Genomic DNA, 20,794 nt, shown 5'->3' with positions numbered 1-20,794 from the left:
TAACGAAGCTCGCCTGGTGGCCGTAATTGACCTTGTTCACAGCTATACTCATCACAAGAGAGGTTTCTCTGTACCCCTCATCGTCAGCGAATACGGCTTGGGTAACCTTGACGTGGACTCCCACACTCCCAACGCAGTCAGCCAGTGGGCGTACGCCTACCTGCACAACGCTTACATGTTCACCTTCCTCAACCACCGCGGCGTCATGGAATCGGCTGTGGCCTTTATCCTAAGTCATGACAGTTTTGGTAATGAACAAGCAAGCCTCTTCGATACTCACCATGCTGAGACATTCGTGGCGAAATGTTACCGATTCTGGAAGCATTTCGGCTGGAACCACCAGTTCTTGCGAGTGGACAGTCAACATAACGGGGCGGAGAGGACGATCTCCCCACTAGCCATGGCGGATCCTCACACTAAGAAGGTATACGTACTTCTACACAACTATCACTCTTCCTCAACTACGGTAAAGTTGAACTTCAACAACAGATGGCTAACGCCAACGGCCGGTTGGGCAACTTGTATCTATCTGGAAAACAACAGAAACCCAGTCTTCAAAGAGAACGAATCGATTCATCTTAACGATGGTAAAGTCACTTTAAGAGGAGAATCAACTTGTTTCTACACCTTCCAAACTGGACACGACTTTGGAAGGACTCCGACAATCGAAGAGCACACGTACTACGCCACAGATCAGGTGTACCACATCAACAACAACGTAGCCCAAGCCACCGTCAATCTTCCCAACAGCGGCAACCATCATTCAGCTTTTCTCCGTATCGGAGTTAGCAACAAAAACAAAGGAGCTCACACAACCCCCAGGTCTGTCCATATCAATGGACACAGCATAAACGACCATTACTCCTTGTTCGACAACAACAGGCATCAGAGTGACACGCTGTGGGACGTCATCATCTACAACGTTCCTACCAACGTTTTGAACCATGGGTCGAACACTGTCAGATTGGAGTTCCCTCAAAGCGGTGGTTACGTGTCATCCGTGGCACTTGTCGTTGGGGACGTAAATGGCAATCCAGGCATCATTGGGTAAAACTGTCCAAATTGTGCGAAAACTCTTCTTACTTTCTTCATAATTAACATGTTTTACTTATCTTCAATAAACATTTACCATCTATGTCGGGTGAGTTTTGATTCAGATCCCATGTTGTGTTGTGTGAAAATTGTCCTGGTAATTTGTCTTCAAACAATAAACAATTACTCCATTTAATCGTTGAGTTTTTCGACAGTGTTTTATAATATCTAGGGGTAGAAATCAAATGGTTTTATATATCGTTCAGAAATCCCAAACATCATGATTAGTGCTTAAAGGTAACCTTTTTGAACAAGGCCTTTTCATCACTTGAGCGATATCACGTGAATAAAAAAGGCGTGGCGGAATAGCGTTCGATTGTGACCGACGATTGGTCTCCTTTATACCTAGTGATAAACCTTGACATAATGAAGCCGTCTCCTTGTTAGGAGTAGGCAGTCAGGTCCAATCATACTTATGCCTCTATCTCTCTGGGACGCGCCAATGAGGCAGAGGCATATCGAAAACATGATATTACACACAGCCACACTATACGCAATAAAGGTAGATCTGCGAATGGCATTTACTGGGAAGGGGTAATATAATTGACTATTTAAATAGCTTTTTGTGTTGACAGGGTGCTGGATTAGGCGCACATGGACATGGGTAAAATTATTGATTTATTTGATTGATAATTTATGGTTTAATGTGCTGACGAGCCAATCCGCTCGGCCACGAAGGCGCCTGGTGTACATAAGGTTCAGAGGAGTGTAACTATGATTAAGCCTTGAGCATGTTTAAGTTTGGAGCTAGTTTCCATGCAGTATACAATATACACACAACAAGAGAGGGGAAAACACCTTGTTAACTTACTAATTAATAAACTCTATTCGTTGGTAAGCAATATAATTTACGAAGTCTCTGTGTTTGGTTCACACCTGCCCGCATTTGGGTATAACCGATCAAAGCCCAAATAATCAAGTGATCAAAAATGAGTCAAATGCAAATCGATTAGACCCAATATTTTGGACATAGTTTTTGGTCCGAAAAGATCTTGGTACACTAAATTCCAATTTAGTCTGACAACAGATAAAGATTCCACAGTCTGACAAGCTCAGGGGTAACATGGCCTTTGTTTGGTCACTTTTAAGCCTCTTTTGGCCAAAAAGGTCATCACAGGGGTATAGTCCAGACGCTTGACCCGAGAAACATGTAGGGTTAAGTTCACATCATCGTCATTTGCTTCCTCACTGTGGAAACGAGACACACTCTCCTGGTAGAGGTAGTATTGTAGCGTGGTAAAGCTTCTGGCAGGAGAATTCTTAAGCGATCGCTCTCTCCCTGGCAGTCTTTACTTTTAGACCTAGCGCCATTGCCCTGAGAATATCTCTGCCAATGAAACAGCAGCAAATTGCGCAATAGAGGCAGTACTAGGCCCAGTGTTGTCGGATCAGGGGAGGTAACAACAGATGTCCAAATCACCTTACAGTTGACATCTGGCCTTTTGGTTGACCTCTGACATCTTATCATGCAAGTAATGTTATATGGGGTGCGTTGTGCTGAACTGTGACGTGTTCTTGGTGGAAGTCATCTTCCCTGACAGTACGTGAAAACTGTGTACTCCACTGATGTTTCCTTTACCGCTTTTAATATTAGCTTCTGGAAAGGGGGGAACGCTCGGCAAGGTGAAACTCGCCCAGAAAAGGAACAAAGGGAACCGGCTTTCTTTTCAATACGTTTTCAGCTTTATAGAAACTAAATAAGCATAAAGTATAAACGAAGTGAAACGCAGTTCTGGAATGTATACGTGTATTGGTTTAAAAGGACGCTAGGACACTTAGCTGATATGGAGCCTTAATTGGTATGGTGTGTAAAAATGGCTGAAATTGCCTGTCAGGCTTGTATAGCTGCTCTGACTTGGTCTCCTGTTTGTGTTTTAAGTTCACTTTGATTGATTGATTGATTTATTTATTTGATTGGTGTTTTACGCCGTGCTCAAGAATATTTCACTTATACCACGACGGCGGCCAGCATTATGGTGGGTAGAAACCGGGCACAGTCCGGGGGAAAAATCCGCAGGTTGCTGACAGACCTTCCTATGTACGGCCGGAGAGGAAGCCAGCATGAGCTGGACTTGAACTCACAGCGACCGCATTGGTGAGAGACTCCTGGGTCATTACGCTGCGCTAGCGTGCTAACCGACTGAACCACGGAGGCCCCCAAATTCACTTTGAGGAGGAGCATCCATCCATATACTTAACATCTCCACGACAATACCGTTTAACTTTTACTTTATCAATACCTTCCATTTAACGCTGGCGCTTCGGTGACAATTCTGGAATTGGTCTCATCGGTACACTGGTAAGCGTAATGACACAAAACCCTGGCCAATGCGGTCGCTGTGAGGTCAAGTCGAGGGCATTGTGGCTTCCTCTTCGACCGTAGCTAGGAAGATCTGTCGTATAAGTGAAATTTTCCTGAATACGGCGTAAAACTCCAAATAAATAAATAAAAGAATGAATAAATAAACAAATAGATAAATAAATAAATAAATAAATAAATAAATAAATATTCTAGAATAGCGATGACAGCAACATGAGACATGCAATTAGAGTGTGCTAAATTGGAACACGGGGTTCTAATGTAACAATGTAACTATTGATTGGTGATTGTTTATTTCTTTATTTGATAGGTGTTTAGTATCGTGTTCACGAATTTGTCACTTATACGATGGTGGTAAGTTTTACGGTCAGAGGAAAACCAAGTCCTCGGTGTGTACCACTGACCTTTGGCAAGTTACTGACGAGACTTTCCACTTGATAAGTACAAATATGCATATGATTTTCATGGTTGCCAAGTAGACTTCAAAGCGCCTTAGACGGCGCAATCGGTCACGCTGAGAAAGAGGGGAAGGGGCAAGGCTGTGACCAAGATGTCCCAAGCACTGAGAGAAGGAGATCTACAAATTCTCTCTACAATGCTGGGTCTGAACCCCATCCTCCTGTAATCTAGCGATTTGATTGAAATTAAACATGAAACTCAAGCATTTTGCTCCTGTACGGCGACAATCAGGTTAGTGAGACAAAAAAGAAAAAAATAGGAAAAAAAAAACTGAATTCGAAACATCAATCTCGACAGCTAACAAGAGAACGATGATTTTGAGGGATACAGCAACGAAAAATTGTTGTTTAAGGCCACAATCATGGGTGGAGGAAACCTTCGACGAATTACTGGTGAATTCTCCATCGTCTGACGTCAGAGTGCGGGATGGGAAGACCAGACAACAGCGCCAAAACCATTCATTTTACATGGCTAAAGCTGATAGTTTACAGTCTGATAGAGTAAGGAGTGACATGGCCTATTTTTAGCCACAGGTTCACAACAGGTTAAATGAGGTCGGCAATATGCAATTCGGTGTCAAATTTGATATCGACGTTGTCCTTGAAATCTGGATCAAGAACTGTCACCAAATCAAGATCAAAATCACATTGCCACCAAGGCCCCGAGAAAAATGTAAGCAGATGAATCTTGGATATGTTAGCCTTGTAGTATATAGGTGTACTCCGCCTGAACCAGATGAAGGTGGAACAACAGCACTGATGCAGACTTTCACAGCCGAAAACGATGTGGTTTCAGTTAGTTTTGAGGCCATTTGAGTTCTCTCTTGAGGGAACCAGACCTGAGCATACGAAAATCGTTTTGTTAGAACGGAGAAAGCTGTGCTTCTTTTAGCCAACAACAGACTTCTGTTTTTAACATCTAAGAAATGGAGAAACTTGTGAAATCTATGTCATTTGAGAGCGCCCGTCTGGGGCTTAAACTTTGAAAATAATAACGGCTGTCTAATGTAACAACCTTTGTGATGATGCCAAATAAAAACCCTACAATTTCATGACGATGTCCAAATCTCCGTCGTACCCTCTAATGTCGTCCATGAAAGTTCCAATCACCTTGTTGAAATAATTAGGATCCACGTAGCCCCTGCCGTGAGGAATTTCGGGGACCTAAAAACTAATATGGCTTCCAGCTCAGCACGCCTTTATATGTTCAATGAGACACAACAGCAATTTGAGTATTTCTAGACCAGTGACGACTAGAAATTGCAATTAATATCAGTGCATTTTTTTTACCTAATTCTACTTAAGTCATGGCGTTAGGTGTAAATTGTTACTCTTTGTACATTTGCCATGAACAGTTAGTATAAAACACTGATAGGTAAACCGAAAAGAGGCCGTATTTCACTGGTTACGTGTGACCATTTGCCAGCTATCACACTGTCGTCGATGCTCTGGTTTTACGCTCTATGCTGTATGTCTTCAGTTATATTCAACTTAATGTCGACCACATTATGAATTTCAGAACTGTTCAAAACCAAATTAAACTACTATTTATAGGGAGGAATTTGACAGTTAGAGTTTTACTGCGACAGTTCCCATTCGGCGATAACAACCAAGAGGTCTCATTAAAGTAAGATCCTGAGAACACCATCTAATCGTACAAAAATCACCCTTGAAATTCTCTCTGTTTTTCAAAAACAAAACATACCCGTCTGAACAGGTCGCCACTGACGTCTCTGTTCATCCATCGTCCTCTTGCAGCTCCGATTGCTTTGCCTGGGTTCTGTGCGTGGTATTCCGGGCAAACCGTCACGATGTAATCACAAGCGTTTGGCATGACAGTCATCATCATAATTGGCATAGCAAACAACTGAAACCTCTTCAGAACCTCAGAAGACTTGATTGTCTTTTTGGTTACTTTTTGGCAGACCTAGAAAAGTTATTGTCCTACATGAAAGTCCTACGTCCTAAAAGTTATTGTCCTATATTGTCCTTACAGTCTGTTCTTCTAAAGATGGTTTTGTATCTTGAATGGCAATAGCAATGGGGGATGTTATTTACTATAGGCGCCAGGCCGCGCCAAGACTTGGGAGTAGATGACATAGAGTAAAACACGAGAGCATTAGACCTTTTTTATTTGCGTATTTATTTATTGGATTGTTGTTAAACAACACACTCGAATATAATTCACTTACTCAATTGCGGCCAGTTGTACGGGTGGAGCCAAACAGAGAGTGCGGCGTAAACCACTGCCCTTTGGCGAATATTAAAGGTAGTACATTGGTTTCTAGCAAACACCATGTAGTATCACACCAGAGATCAACGCCGATCAAGTACTGCCACCGTCGTTTGCTTGTTTTGATGCCGACTGAAATGAATACACCTTAAACGAAAATATTTTTTGGATTTTTTCGAAATGACCGCGTTATCATTCGCTAAGAAGAAGCAACTGTGCTAATAGGTTCATAATATTAGTGTCTATCAGGAATATTTAACATAAGTTTGAGAAACTTTGCTAATAGGTTCAATAAAATTAGTGTTTATCAGGAATATTTAATCTAAGTTTGAGCAACTGTGCTATCATGTTCATAATAATATCAGCACAGACGAGGGATATTTAACCTAAGTTTGATGTAACTGTGCCATTATGTTCATAATAATATCAGCACAGATGAGGGATATTTAACCTAAGTTTGAGCAACTTTGCTATTATGTTCATAATAATATCAGCACACACGAGGGATATTTAACCTAAGTTTGAGCAACTTTGCTATTATGTTCATAATAATATCAGCACAGACGAGGGATATTTAACCTAAGTTTGAGCAACTGTGCTATTATGTTCATAATAATATCAACACAGATGAGGGATATTTAACCTAAGTTTGAGCAACTGTGTTATTATGTTCATAATAATATCAACACACACGAGGGATATTTAACCTAAGTTTGAGCAACTTTGCTATTATGTTCATAATGATATCAGCACACACGAGGGATATTTAACCTAAGTTTGAGCAACTTTGCTATTATGTTCATAATAATATCAGCACAGACGAGGGATATTTAACCTAAGTTTGAGCAACTTTGCTATTATGTTCATAATAATATCAGCACAGATGAGGGATATTTAACCTAAGTTTGAGCAACTTTGCTATTATGTTCATAATAATATCAGCACACACGAGGGATATTTAACCTAAGTTTGAGCAACTTTGCTATTATGTTCATAATAATATCAGCACAGATGAGGGATATTTAACCTAAGTTTGAGCAGCTTTGCTATTATGTTCATAATAATATCAGCACACACGAGGAATATTTAACCTAAGTTTGAGCAACTGTGCTATTATGTTCATAATAATATCAGCACACACGAGGGATATTTAACCTAAGTTTGAGCAACTGTGCTATTATGTTCATGATAATATCAGCACAGACGAGGGATATTTAACCTAAGTTTGAGCAACTGTGCTATTATGTTCATAATAATATCAGCACAGACGAGGGATATTTAACCTAAGTTTGAGCAACTTTGCTATTATGTTCATAATAATATCAGCACAGATGAGGGATATTTAACCTAAGTTTGAGCAACTGTGCTATTATGTTCATATTAATATCAGCACAGATGAGGTATATTTAACCTATGTTTGAGCAACTCAAGCAACTTTTAGCGCTCATAAGAGACATTTGATTGTAAACAAATGTTAACTAGTAATTCGGGCTCTTTTCAGATAAAACCTGAAATGTTCGGTGAATAAGTTAACTAGACTCGGGCGTTTACTTTCTCATCGTTCCTTTTATTTTATTGATCCCTCGCCAAACCCTTTGTCTTACACAAAAGGCATGCCATAATCGCCATCTCTAAAAATGACCCATTTGGCTCGTTTCACTGGTAGAGGTTCCTTGATTACACTGAGGCAGATACATTGTAAACCTTAGATAAATTAGTAAATATGAATGGTTAAGGATCAACAAATTAGTTGCTTCCCTACATGGTTGTAAAGGATTTTCAGAGATCCTCTTAGATCACAGTCTTTTGGCACGTTTGGTATGTATGTTAATTCCTGTAAATCAGTGAAGTTCTTGCAGATGATTACAGATCTGATCGACAGTTGTTTTTTCAGATCAAACAAAAGGTGACCTTAATTTGTGCTACATCATTAGTACTCAGCAAGTATTCACTATTTAGCTACTTTTGTGACGTTAGAGGGCGCCTAAGTTGCAATTTAAACTGACAGAAGGTCAACTATCACACTGTCTTCGACGCTCCAGTTATACTCTTCATGTCATATTCTTTTGCACCTCTTACTTTTAAATCGTGGGCTCCAGCTTAAGACTTCTGGGCCAAAACTTTGTGGAACTATAAGTGTCCCGCGATATATACTTCCATAGAGCATCTGATTCGTTCATGACTTCAAAATAGGGCGGCTGTATACCTCCGGTGTAATGGTTTATGGCGTCTAGCATAAAAAGTTAAAAATATTAAAATTCGATAAACTTTCTGACCCAACTTAAAAACTGCAAAACCTGTAGACCGGACATAGATTTGGCACCCTAACCTCCGGTGATGAGAGACTTCTACGTACTAGTACTTGCCAGTACTGCTAAAATACTTTGTGCATGGACAAAGCGACACACTAGGGGAGAATACACTGTTAATGGTTAAATATCGGCGTGATCGGCGATTTTCTGCTTCTGAGGATCAGTAAGGAAGGTGGGGGGGCGACGTAATGGTGTATATATATATATATATATATATATATATATATGTGTGTGTGTGTATTCTTGAGGCTTTACGTTGTATAATTTTGTGTCATGTGACAACCAGGAATCGTTAGGTGAGTGTACATACTGCCTTCTTGTCGCAGGGCAAGTCCTTGCTACCAAAGTGCTGCCACCACTGAAGTATCATGCCGAAGAAACCAGACATGACGCCCCACCCAGTCACATTATACTGACATCGGGTAAAACAGTCCTGTTTCCTTGCTCTAATCTCACAGCAATCTATTGCTGAGCGCCCACCGAGGCAGCAACAATTACCAGTTTTAAAGTCTTTGGTATATGTATGACTCGACTCGGGTTTGGTCCCAGGTCTGGTCCCAGGTCTCTTCGAAGTGGACGCTCTAACCATAAGGACACCGAGGTTGTTGGTGTAATAATGTACCTTCATTACATCACAATGACTTGTAATACTACTGGTAAGACTAGTATGGGGCTTCGTTGTTTGGATATTTTCAAGGATGCATATTAATAAACATAAGTTACTGAGTCTCCTCCGATCTCATTGCTGGCCGCCGTCGTATAAGTGCAATATACTTCAGTACGGCGTATTGTGTCAGTACTAAATAACTAAACTAAATAACTAACTAAATAAACAAATAAACTCAACTCAATGCCAGTCCATGTGAAACAGCAGCAGGTGAGTTATCTTATCTACCTTCTGTATGCATAATATAGTATGCATAGAGAGTAATTGTAACGTATGAGCAAAAACCGGCTGGGGATAACATGAAAGGCTTTAAGAAGGAACCAGCATGTCAACGGTAGTGATTCTAGTGTTTTGTGTCACCTGTATATTCGGGACTCAGCTCCTGTCGGCAGAGTACGCCGTTACTATTCACCCAGAGTACCTTAGCCAGGGAGGTAGGACGCAGTTTGACTCAGACCGCTGGGATGGGCATAATGGTTTGGACAGTCCCGGGCTTTTCGAGAAAAGCAAGGCGATAGGAACGGAAAGCGGTCGTTGGATCCACCAAGACCTTTCAGGTGGAACATTCGAAAACGTAATACAACAGAGGGAATATGAGCCACAAAAGTTTATGATAGACTGAAGTTCGGCTGTTTTAGGGAATAGCTCAAACGTTCATGTATGAATCTCAGAGAAGGCCATGTGCATGTCACACTAGATTGTCGTTCTTTTTGCCCACTTTATGAGATTAGATGAGAAGGGAATATGCTTTGTTCTGAGATATGATTTTTTTAAGCCTTTTCTTACTTGAGTCCATAGTGTAAATTTGACGTATTCCACCACCGCGGAGATCTCGCTTCTTCCGTCTTCGTTTGAAAAATGCAAGCCTTAAGCTATTTTTTGTTTGAGTGAGTGAGCGCTTGGGGGTTTAACGTCGGACTTACCAATTTTTCAGTCATATGACGATGAAGGAGTCCTTAGAGTGCATGTAATGTCCCTCCTTGTTGCAGGACCGATTTCCACCGCCGTTTTATCTAGTGCTGCTTCACTGAGGCGCCCCTCCCGAGCCATTGAACTGTTAGTGGTTGCACTATCCCCTTCTCCATCCCTGAAAGCCAAGCGAGGAAGTTGCAACTTTCTCCTTTAAGGTCTTAGGTGTGACTCGACCCAGGATCGACCCTGGATCTACCGCTCCCGAAGCGGTTTTTTTCTGGATCGTTGAGCTGTAGTTATCCGCGCGTTCCTGGAGATCTGACAAGAGCGGAATATACCTTTTTCAGGCTTTATTCTCGCTCCTTGGTTCTCGCTTGTATTTTATTGGTAAATTCCATTCGAATTTTTATTACCGGAGGAAGTAGGCTGAGTATAGCCTACACATTCCTGCTTAGAAGATAAACCCTTCACTAATACTTGTCTACTTGGCAATCGACATGCTAAGCGAGTTGTATTCTTTCATATTAGTTCGTTTCGTTGCTAGGCTACAGTTACTATAACTGTTTAGTTCATTGTATGTGCATTTACATAAACAGTTAGAGTAAAACTCTAACTCAGGTAAATTGACAAAGAGGCCGTGTTTCACCGGTTACCTGTGACCATTTGTCAACTATCACATTACCGTTGCTGCTCTCGCTTTACTTTCTGTTATTTATTTATTTGATTGATGTTTTACGCCGTGCTTAAGAGTATTACACTTATACGACGTAGCCAACATTATGGTTGGATGTTCTGTGCTGTAAGTGTTTTTTTATTATATAGTTATTGGCTGCTTGATTGTTACGCTATATAGTACATAAGCTGGTAAACAACTATGCCATCGTCACCGCGGGCAAAAGGGTATATTCAAATCTTGGTTTCTTTTTGCAAATAAAGTAAACATAACAAAACGTATAATTTCGTGATAAATAATTGAATTACTCAACCAATGTAAGAGTCAGATTTATTCCGCGTAATGCCTGTACATGTCTCTATCTTTTTATGATAGACAATTGTGCATGCAAATTGTTCCAGGCACAACAAGATCCTCATCGCAAAGGTTATGCCGATCCAAAATATTTTCTAAACCCCACAATGGAGGGAAAAGTTGGAACCAAGTATTTTGCTAATGTCAAGGGTTATGGCCTTGACCTGGATACTGTCATGGAACTGAAAGGTGGGCGATACTCCTATATACATACACGTTTAACAATCCAAACTAATGTATAGGGTTCTGGAACATGACATTCGTATGCCAGCCGTCAACTATAATGCACTCTCTGGATCAATAATAACATCAGAACTAAAACAGTCAATAAAACAATAAATTAGGACGGATTCATTAAAAAAAGAAGAAGTCAACTGTTTGAAAACAGTTGACTTTTTTTATATATATATATATATATATATATATATATATATATATATATATATATATATATATATATATATATATATATATATATATAAAGATCTGGATATTGATTTAGTTTAACTGCCTGGAATATTCCTTTCTTTTCCCAGTTATTTTTGAAAACAGTTGACTTCTTTTTTATATATATATATATATATATATATATATATATATATATATATATATATATATATATATATATATATATATATATATGGAGATTTCGTTCAACAAGATGCATTATACCTATGTCTAATTCCGCTTTCTATTATATTCCCTGAATGAATTAGATTGCCACCTTGGATATATGAATATCTGTAATCAAAATGGAACTGAGGTACATATTTGATTATTTGATTATCGACCACTTATAAACATGCATGACAAACGATGTGAATCTATGCGTCGAAACAGATATTCGTATGCCAGCCGTTAACCAATAAGGACGTCAATGATCGCAAGGCTACGTCCCAAAACGACGTATAACACAAAACACCAAATGACTACGAAAGTGTACAAAGTTCGAAAACAGTACCGAATCATGCAGACAGAAGCAGTCAACAGTTTTCAGTGGTGTTGGAAAGACACAAGGTGTGTTCTATGAAGTCAGTGTTGAAATCGTGTACCATGCCAGAATATCAGTTGTCCATATTGATTTAATCCGTTCGCCTAGAGCATTTTTGGGGTCTGTCCATCTTCACCGTTGACTGTCTCCTTTTGGACAAACACAGTCTAATATCTCACTTTATATACTTTCTTAGTTCTTTAGTTTTTTTATGCTAAACGTTTATGTTCTGGAAACTGGTCTTACCATTATTGACTCTGAAAGTACTTTTGGTTGACGAATGTCTGCTTTGACGCCTACATATGTATGGTTGTCAGGTGTGAGAGTAATTTGTATATGTTCTCTTTTCAGAGAAGAATTGGCCTCCCTGGATGAACACGTCGCTCCACAAAGGTACGTTCCCCAACAACCTGGACGCCGGGGCGGACATGATTCTTCTGTTGATGGAAGCCGTTAGTCGCTTTACAGGTGGTCACGTCCCACCGTTCTTTGAAGTCATCAACGAACCAGGGACTCTCTTTGCTACTGTTCATTGGTCAGACATTATTAAATATCATCAACTCGTTGTCACGAAACTGAAAAAGAAGTTTCCTGCCATGAAAATCGGTGGGCCGACTAATACAGGAGCCATACAAAATGCAGATCGTCATGATTTCAAGATCTGGAAGAAACTCAGAGATTTCATGGACATGTCTTTGAACCTTCTGGATTTTTTCTCCTTCCATGCTTACAATCACGTCCACAAAAATGGAGACACGCATGCGTGGAGCGGGATTAACGAAGCTCGTCTGGTCGCCGTCATTGACCTAATTGAGAGCTACGCCTGGCACAAGAAAGGGCGATCTGTTCCCCTGATAGTCAGTGAATACGGTCTTGGGGGTGACAATGTGAAGATTGACACACAGTCAGATTTCGACGAATGGGCGTTTGCTTATATGCACAATTCCCACATGTCCACTTACTTGAACTTCCGGGGCGATATAGACAGAACTATCGCTTTTCTGTTGAGTAAGAGTGTTAATTTCGCCAGCGCAAGTTTATTTCGACATGGCGACTATACTCACGTTGCGAAAGCATATCAGTTCTGGCATCACTTCAATGAAAGCCATAAATTCCTACGCGTGCACAGCGAATTTAACAACGACGAAAGACGCATTTCTCCCTTGGCCCTGGTCAACACACACAAGAAGGAGATAGACGTCATTCTTCACAGTTACCATCAAACTCCAGAACGTGTGAAGATCAAATTTGAGAAGCACTGGGCGCATGCTCCCTCGGTCAGTTCCACCTGTTTCTACCTGAATTCGCATAGAACACCTGTTTTGTTAGAGGACCAGACCATTTCCTTCGAGGATAACGTTTTTACCCTTCCAGCTGAGGCCTCGTGCTACGTCTCCATCAAGTCCACATACAACTTCAAAACTATCCCCACCGTCCATGAGCACACCTACTATGCTACCGAAATGGTAATACCTATAAACAGTCACACAGTCCTCACCACTGTCAACATACGTTCACTGGGCGCTGTGAGATACGCATTTCTCCGTATAGGCGTTAGCATGAGCGACAAAACGGCCGAAACTAAACCCAAGACAGTCCAAGTCAATGGTCACACAGTCACATCGAGCTACATGCAGTTTGGACCAGGCGGGCAATACATGGAAACGTTGTGGGATGTCTACGTATTTGAGGTGCCTACCAGAACCTTGAAACAGCATTCCAACGCGGTTCAGCTTATATTTGCCCAAAAGGGCGGTTACGTCTCTACCGTGGCCATCGTGGCAGGGAATGTACCAGGAGATGGGAGCATCATCGGTTGAGTTTAAACGGTTTTCGATCTTTGTAATAAAGATATATCACTAAAACCGACAGTTGGTAGAGCGTCCGCTTCGGGGCCGGTAGATCCAGGATCAATCCTTGATCGAGTCACACCTAAGACTTTAAAAGAGGAAGTTGTAACTTCCTCGCTTGACGTTTAGCATGAAGGGGATAGTGCAACGACTGGTTGACCCGTATCAGTATAATGGCTCGGGCGGGGCGGCTTGCTTGCCTTCGGTAAGTCGTCTCAGTGAAGCAGCACTAAATAAAAGAGCGGTGGAAATCCGTCCTGCAACAAGGAGGCACATTACACGTACATGCACCCTAAGGATTCCTTCGTCGTCATATGACTGAAAAATTGTTGAGTACGACGTTAAACCCCAAGCACTCACTCACTCACTTAAACCGTGATAGTGTATCTTTTGAAATCTCATTTTAGAGACCACCATCAAAAGTTGCTCACCAGCTCACGGACTGGAGAAATCCCTAAAGCGTTGAACTATATATTTAAGTTGCATTAAAGATTTATTTATTTATTTATTTGATTGGTGTTTTACGCCGTTCCCAAGAATATTTCACTTATTCGACAGCGGCCAGCATTATGGTGGTAGGACACCGGGCAGAGCCTAGGGGAAACCCACGGCCATCTGCATGTTGCTGGAAGACCTTTGATCAGTAAAGATCAAAGTTTTGTCACTGAAGGCATTCTCACGGATGTCACAATATTGCAAGGAAGCCGTTTACCTGCACAGAAAGTATGCTTAGAGGAAAACGTCAGTAGAGTGATTTTTTTTCATTGTCTACTATTTAGGTGTCCTTTCATGAAATTTGTTGGGGATCATTCCATCAAAGTGGTAAATTTTTTCACACAGTGATCTGGCTGCCGTCAGCTCCACTTAGGAATACAACAAACATACACCTTTACACCGCAGAGAAAATCTTTTCACCGCGCAGAAAAGGTTTATACCGCGGAACAAGTTTTACACCGGGGGAAAACCTTTCTCCCGCAGAGAAAACGTTTACATTTTGGAGAAAACCTTTTCAGCACGGAGGAAATGTTTCCAAGTTTTGGCTGTGTTTATCATTTTTGTATCTTTTGCTCTTACGTCTGCGTTAGTTCAGTTCAGCTTTTCCACTAATTTAAAACGATTGGTAAGTTTTATTCTTAAACATTGTCATTAAGAACAAAGGATTAATAGCACATACAACGAACTAACGCAGTCACGGAAAAAATGGATAAAAGCAAACAAAGTAGACAAAATGGATAATAGCAGTCAAACTTTGAAAAACAATGAAAAATGTTTGTGGTGAAAATCTTTTTCTAGACAAACAGAAGTTGTGATCAAATAGAAAAAGGTTTTCTCCAAGGTGCAAAGGTTTTCTCCAAGGTACAAAGGTTTTCTCCAAGGTTGAAAGGTTTTCTCCAAGGTGTAAATGTTTCCTCCGCGGTGTAAAGGTGTTCTCATCGGTAGAAAGATTTTATTGGAAGTGCGATCCTTTCTCAGCAGTGCAAAACTTTCCTCCGCGGTAAGAAGTTTTCTCTCCAATACAAAGGTTTTCTCCTCGATGTAAAGGTTTTCTCCGCGATGTAAAGGTTTTCTCCGCGGTGCAATGGTTTTTCTCCTCTGCAGAAAGATTTGCTCCGCTGTAGAAAGGTTTTCTTCGCTGTAGAAAGGTTTTCTCCGCTGTAGAAAGGTTTTTCTCCGCAGTAATAAGGTGTTCTCCGTGATGTAAAGGTTTTTTTCACGGGGTAATCCTTTTCTGCACAATATAAAGCTTTTTTTCTGCAGTTAAATTTAAATTCTTGTTGATATTAATATTTTTCTAGTATAGGAAGTCCTCTGACTGATATAATATAAATCGTATAAATCAGTAGAAGATTAACAGAGTGTGGTAGTTAGTGATATTTTATTATTCAACCGTGGCTGAATGATAATTATCTTACCTGGAGGATTCTTTTGTCCGAGACAGAAACTGAACCAAAACCTGTTATCATCTGAAATACATGATTCCTAGCTGCTCGGTCACGATCCGTTGCCTACTTTGTTGATTAGCAGACTGGTCTTCAGTGTATAGTGTTTACAGTATATTTGATCTAATCATCACTAGAATGGAGTGAATGAACCGATTGGCTTGAATCGGGAACAGGTAATCACAAACACCTCCTACATTTTTTTCTCGCTATCACTCTGGACAAATAACTGCATAAACATGTTAGAACCACGCAACAATTATGGCTTTCGACTACTGATTGAAAACAACTAAACCCTAAAAAGAAAGTAGACAGATGCCTTTAAAGCCAACATAGAAAAAAAAGAAAAAAAAGACAAATACAACTAATTTAAATTACAATTAAATTTGAAAACCACATTAAACATTAAACATATCAGGATATTATAATCATAAGATAAATGTGAGAGAATTGTGTATTAAACGAGAATGGCGGTGCGGCAGCTCATGTCCATTACTCTCCCAGTGTTACAAGTCTGTGGAAAAGAGGAAAAATCTAATTTGACTATGCTCACTCCTTTGTGAATTCATCATACGGTTAACCGATGATGGCTGGATCACCAGAAACAGCCCCAGTTATGAGCACTACGGACGACACGTACCCTCCATTCTGGGCGAACTGTAAGTGGACCGCGTTGATGTGCTGTCTCAGAACGTTGGTGGGGATGCGAAAGACATGAACATCCCACGTTGTTTCGGAATATTGATTTCCCGGACCAAACAGTGTGTAGCTCGATGTTAGAGCATGTCCGTTGAGGAGAACTTTCTTGGGTTTTGTCTGAGCGGTTTTGTCGCTGACGCTAACTGATATCCGTAAATTGGCGTAGCGGACGTTCAAGGATGGTATCGTCACCTTGGCGTCCACGGAATGATCACTAATTGGAATCACCATTTCTGTGGCGTAGTATTTGCTTTCATGAACGATTGGTGCTGATCCGAAATTGAAATTTGACTTAATGGTGAGGTAACAGGAACCCTCTGCTGGAAGGACAAAGGCTTTGTCTACGAGAGAAATATGCTTTACTTCAGTCAGAACAGGAATATTCTGGGAATTCCTGAAAAAGCAAGTGGATTTGGCCGAGGAAGAATGTGTCCAGTGCTTATGAAATTTAATGTTGACCTGCTCTGTTGTTTGTTGGTAGTTGTGGAGAATGACGTCTATCTCTTTCGTATGTGGGTTGACCACCGCTAACGGAGAAACGTGTCTTTCGCCTCCATTGAAGTCGCTGTCCACTCGAAGAAACTCTTGACTGTCATTGAAATGGTGCCAGAATTGATACACTTTGGCAACGTGTGAGTATGTATGTCTATCACGAAGAATGCTAGCGCCTGCAAATTGTTTAGCTTTCGATAACAGAAAAGCAATAGCCCTGTCTAACTCTGCCCGGAAATTGAGAAAGTTGAACATATGGGCATTGTGGGTAAAGCCAAAAGCCCACTCAGCAAAGTCAGTGGTTTTGTTGACTTTAACGTTGTCCCCAGCTAGTCCGTACGCGGAAACCAGGATTGGTATGGAACGCCCTGTTTTCTTCCAGGCATAATTTTCAATCAAATCCACAACGGCATAAAATCGTGCTTCATTGCTACCGCTCCAGTCATGCGACGAGTCTCTTTTCACGTTCACGCGAGAGAACGCGTGGAAGGAACACATGTCCAATTTGATGAACGCCATGTCCAAAAAATCTTTCATCTTTTTCCAAAATTTGAAGTCTTTGACGTCTGCGTATTCGGAGATTCCAGTGGTTGCGGGACCGATAAACTTCATATGCGGGAAGACTGGTCTGAGTTTATCAGCGACGATTCTGTTATAATCGATGATGGTTTGCCAGTCGACAGTACTCCACAAGGTATCAGGCTCGTTAACTGGTTCTAAATAACGTGGTGCCCGTCCACCTGCAAACCGACTCACTGCCTTCACCAGATACAAGACCATGTCGGTGGCTGCCTGTAAATCATTGGGAAATGTGCCTTTATGAAGGGACGTATTCATCCAGTGAGGCCAGTTTTTGGCTGCAACACATAAATCATATTAACGCTGCATAAATATTATCCAAGGACAAATAACTGAGGCGATACTAATGTAAATATCTTGGATGCGTTTCTGAAAGAAGAAGAAAAAAAAAAGTCCGCTGTCAAATACAAAGAAACTTTCTAAAATTTCACTGTGACATTTTATTCTAATGCATTCGCATGGAAAGCTCTGCAGCTATATGTAGTTATTGAGTTCATATTTTACCTCACCTAATTAAGTAAAACAACAATCGAATTGAATATCAAATAAATAAATAAAAAAATAAATAAATAAATAAATAAATAAATAAATAAATAAATAAATAAATAAATAAATAAATAAATAAATAAATACTTCAAAATATAACTTATCAAATATGCAGCTGATAAATAAAATAACTGAAAAAAACAATGAAGAAAAAAACTCTAATAACCGTCGTCGAAAAAGTGAAATATTCTGAAGTACGGCGTAAAACTTCAAAAAAAATAAATATATAATTAAATAAACAATATTTCATGAGATTAACTCTATTCTAGCACTTTAAACATTGCGTTATGTTCCACGTTATTCGATACATGTAACCACAAATATTTTCGTTATTTTTCATACATAAGAACATGGTCTTTATGCGTTGTGTCTTCTAACTTACCTTTGAATTCCATAACCATGCCCAGATCGTGGCCGTACCCATTGAGATTGTCCACGTATTTACTCGCCACGAGCTCCCCGAATCGCTTATTGTCGAAATAGTGAGGATCGGGGAACCCTTTCTTATGTGGGTCTTCGGTTGCCTGGGTGACATAAGGACAATCATACGGCGATTAATCTATTACAAAAATCCTTGCACTCGTTGCTGTAGACAAATCTTGTTTCTCTAATTCTTTTAAAGCTTTGTTTTATTCGTAATGAAAACTAGTTCATAGCAGAAACAGTTATTGGTTTTGTTGTTGTCACTTAACGTTCTTAGCTCAAGGGAAACGGCCCTCATCAAAGTTATATGTCCAACTAATAGCTTATACACTATTTCGGGAACAAACGCTTCTAAGAACAGAAGCATTTTTCAGATTTTGTCAATTGTACTATAGAAAGGATTTTGAGGTCGCTGGATCAGTCGACTGAATTGGGTTCGAACCTGTTCTGAAACCATGAACCGACTCTATATTCAAAATGTAAATTTGATTTAAAAGCTTACTTTTGGATTCCCGGGCCCAGTTGTTCAAAACTGTTTCAAGACTTAATACCAGAATTAACCTTGTCAGGCCTTTACTTTTGTCCTTACCCCTAAAATAAATTTATTTATTTATTTATTTGATCGGTGTTTTACGCCGAACTCAAGAATATTTCACTTATATGACGGCGGCCAGCGTTATGGTGGGAGGAAACACCGGCAAAGCAGGGAGAAACCCATGACCACCCGCAGGTTGGTGCCAGACCTTCCCACGTACGGCTGGACTTGAACTCACAGCGACCGCATTGGTAAGAGGCTCCAGGGTCATTAAGCTGCGCTAGCGCGCCAACCAACTGAGACACGGAATCCCACGCCTAAAATAAATGCTTAAGAGTATAAGCTTTGTAGAATCGACTTTCACCAAACTATACTTTAATGTGACAAACACAAGGGCAGACAGAATAATAACGCAAATAGTATGTACAATCGTTCCTATCTTTCCGTGTTGTTGATTGTTTTTGTAGGTACACATTTGTTTATGTGAAAATTATTTGTGTGAAACTTATTTGTGTGAAAAAGATATGCGATAATTTATTTTTTTATGGTCTGCTTGGTGTTTTACACTTTACACAAGAATATTTCACTTATTCACCGGAGGCCACTTACAGCTGGACTTGAACTCATAGCGAACGCATTTTTGACAGGCTCCTGAGTCATTGTGCTGCGATAGCACACTAACCACTTGTCCTGAGAACCCCGTTCTCCGCCCAAAACACAAAAGTACCTGTGAACTTTAAAGGCCGCGTGACAAGAAACAGGAAATCAACTCAACCCGACCAATCCTTGTCTTCTCGTAGCCAGGTTTTCACCGGCACACCGAGCTTTCGTCGCGTATCTCACCTTCTCAAAGACGTCATTCGCGAAGTCCCGATGATTCCAACGACCACTCTCAGTGCCTATTGCTATGTTCATGGGGATTTCTCCAGCCGTGTCCAGGCCCATGTGCCCGTCCCAGCGATCGGCCTCGAATCGTGTTCGTCCACCCTGGGCTAAGTATTCTGGGTGGATTGTAATGGTGTATTCCCCAACTGTAAACTGAGGGCAGAGCGCCACAACACAGAGTACCAGAATCGCAGACATAGCGATGGTAACGATTGACCAGAAGGTTGGTGACGACACACCTTATATAATACAGACCTACCTTGGTACAGATTAGTGGCCTACAGATGTTAAGTTTCGCGACCTTCAGAAGCGTACCTGTTTGTTACAATCAAGACGCACCGAAAGGTAAATCTGACCAGTCTATGGCACGTTATGTGAAGATATAGATTATGGTACAGTAAAGATAGATTATGATACTGTGAAGATATAGATTATGGTACAGTAAAGATAGATTATGATGCTGTGAAGATATATATTATGGTACAGTAAAGGTAGATTATGATACTGTAAAGATAGATTATGATACTGTAAATTAATAGATACTGAATACTAGATTTATTTCAGTGTTGTTTAACGCCATACCAGATAAAGAATTTAACGAGCGCGGCAAGTTTAATGGGTAATGGAAAGGGGAAAACGCGGCATAAACCATCGACTATTTATTTATTTGACTGGCGTTTTACACCGTACTTAAGAATATTTCACTTATATGACGGTAGCCAGCATTATGGTGGGACGAAACCGGGCAGAGCTTGGGGGAAACCCACGACCATCCGTAGGTTGTTGGCAGACCTTCCCACACATAAACCATCGATCTTTTGTGACTATATATG

General features: G+C 40.5%; 1 protein-coding gene across 1 annotated transcript; it reads left to right on the top strand.

The window, feature by feature from the left end:
- Positions 1-9,265: 9,265 nt before the first annotated feature.
- On the top strand, positions 9,266-13,832 carry LOC135476952 (beta-porphyranase A-like). Its single transcript, XM_064757099.1, has 3 exons — positions 9,266-9,292; positions 11,069-11,210; positions 12,364-13,832. The coding sequence occupies exons 1-3, from the start codon at positions 9,266-9,268 to the stop codon at positions 13,830-13,832; spliced, it is 1,638 nt and encodes a 545-aa protein (XP_064613169.1).
- The last annotated feature ends 6,962 nt before the right edge of the window (positions 13,833-20,794 follow it).

The sequence above is a fragment of the Liolophura sinensis genome, chromosome 10, assembly GCF_032854445.1.
Source record: "Liolophura sinensis isolate JHLJ2023 chromosome 10, CUHK_Ljap_v2, whole genome shotgun sequence".
Classification (NCBI taxonomy): domain Eukaryota; kingdom Metazoa; phylum Mollusca; class Polyplacophora; order Chitonida; family Chitonidae; genus Liolophura; species Liolophura sinensis.
Note: the sequence above shows the minus strand (reverse complement) of the source record. Positions and strands in the feature narration are given on the sequence as shown.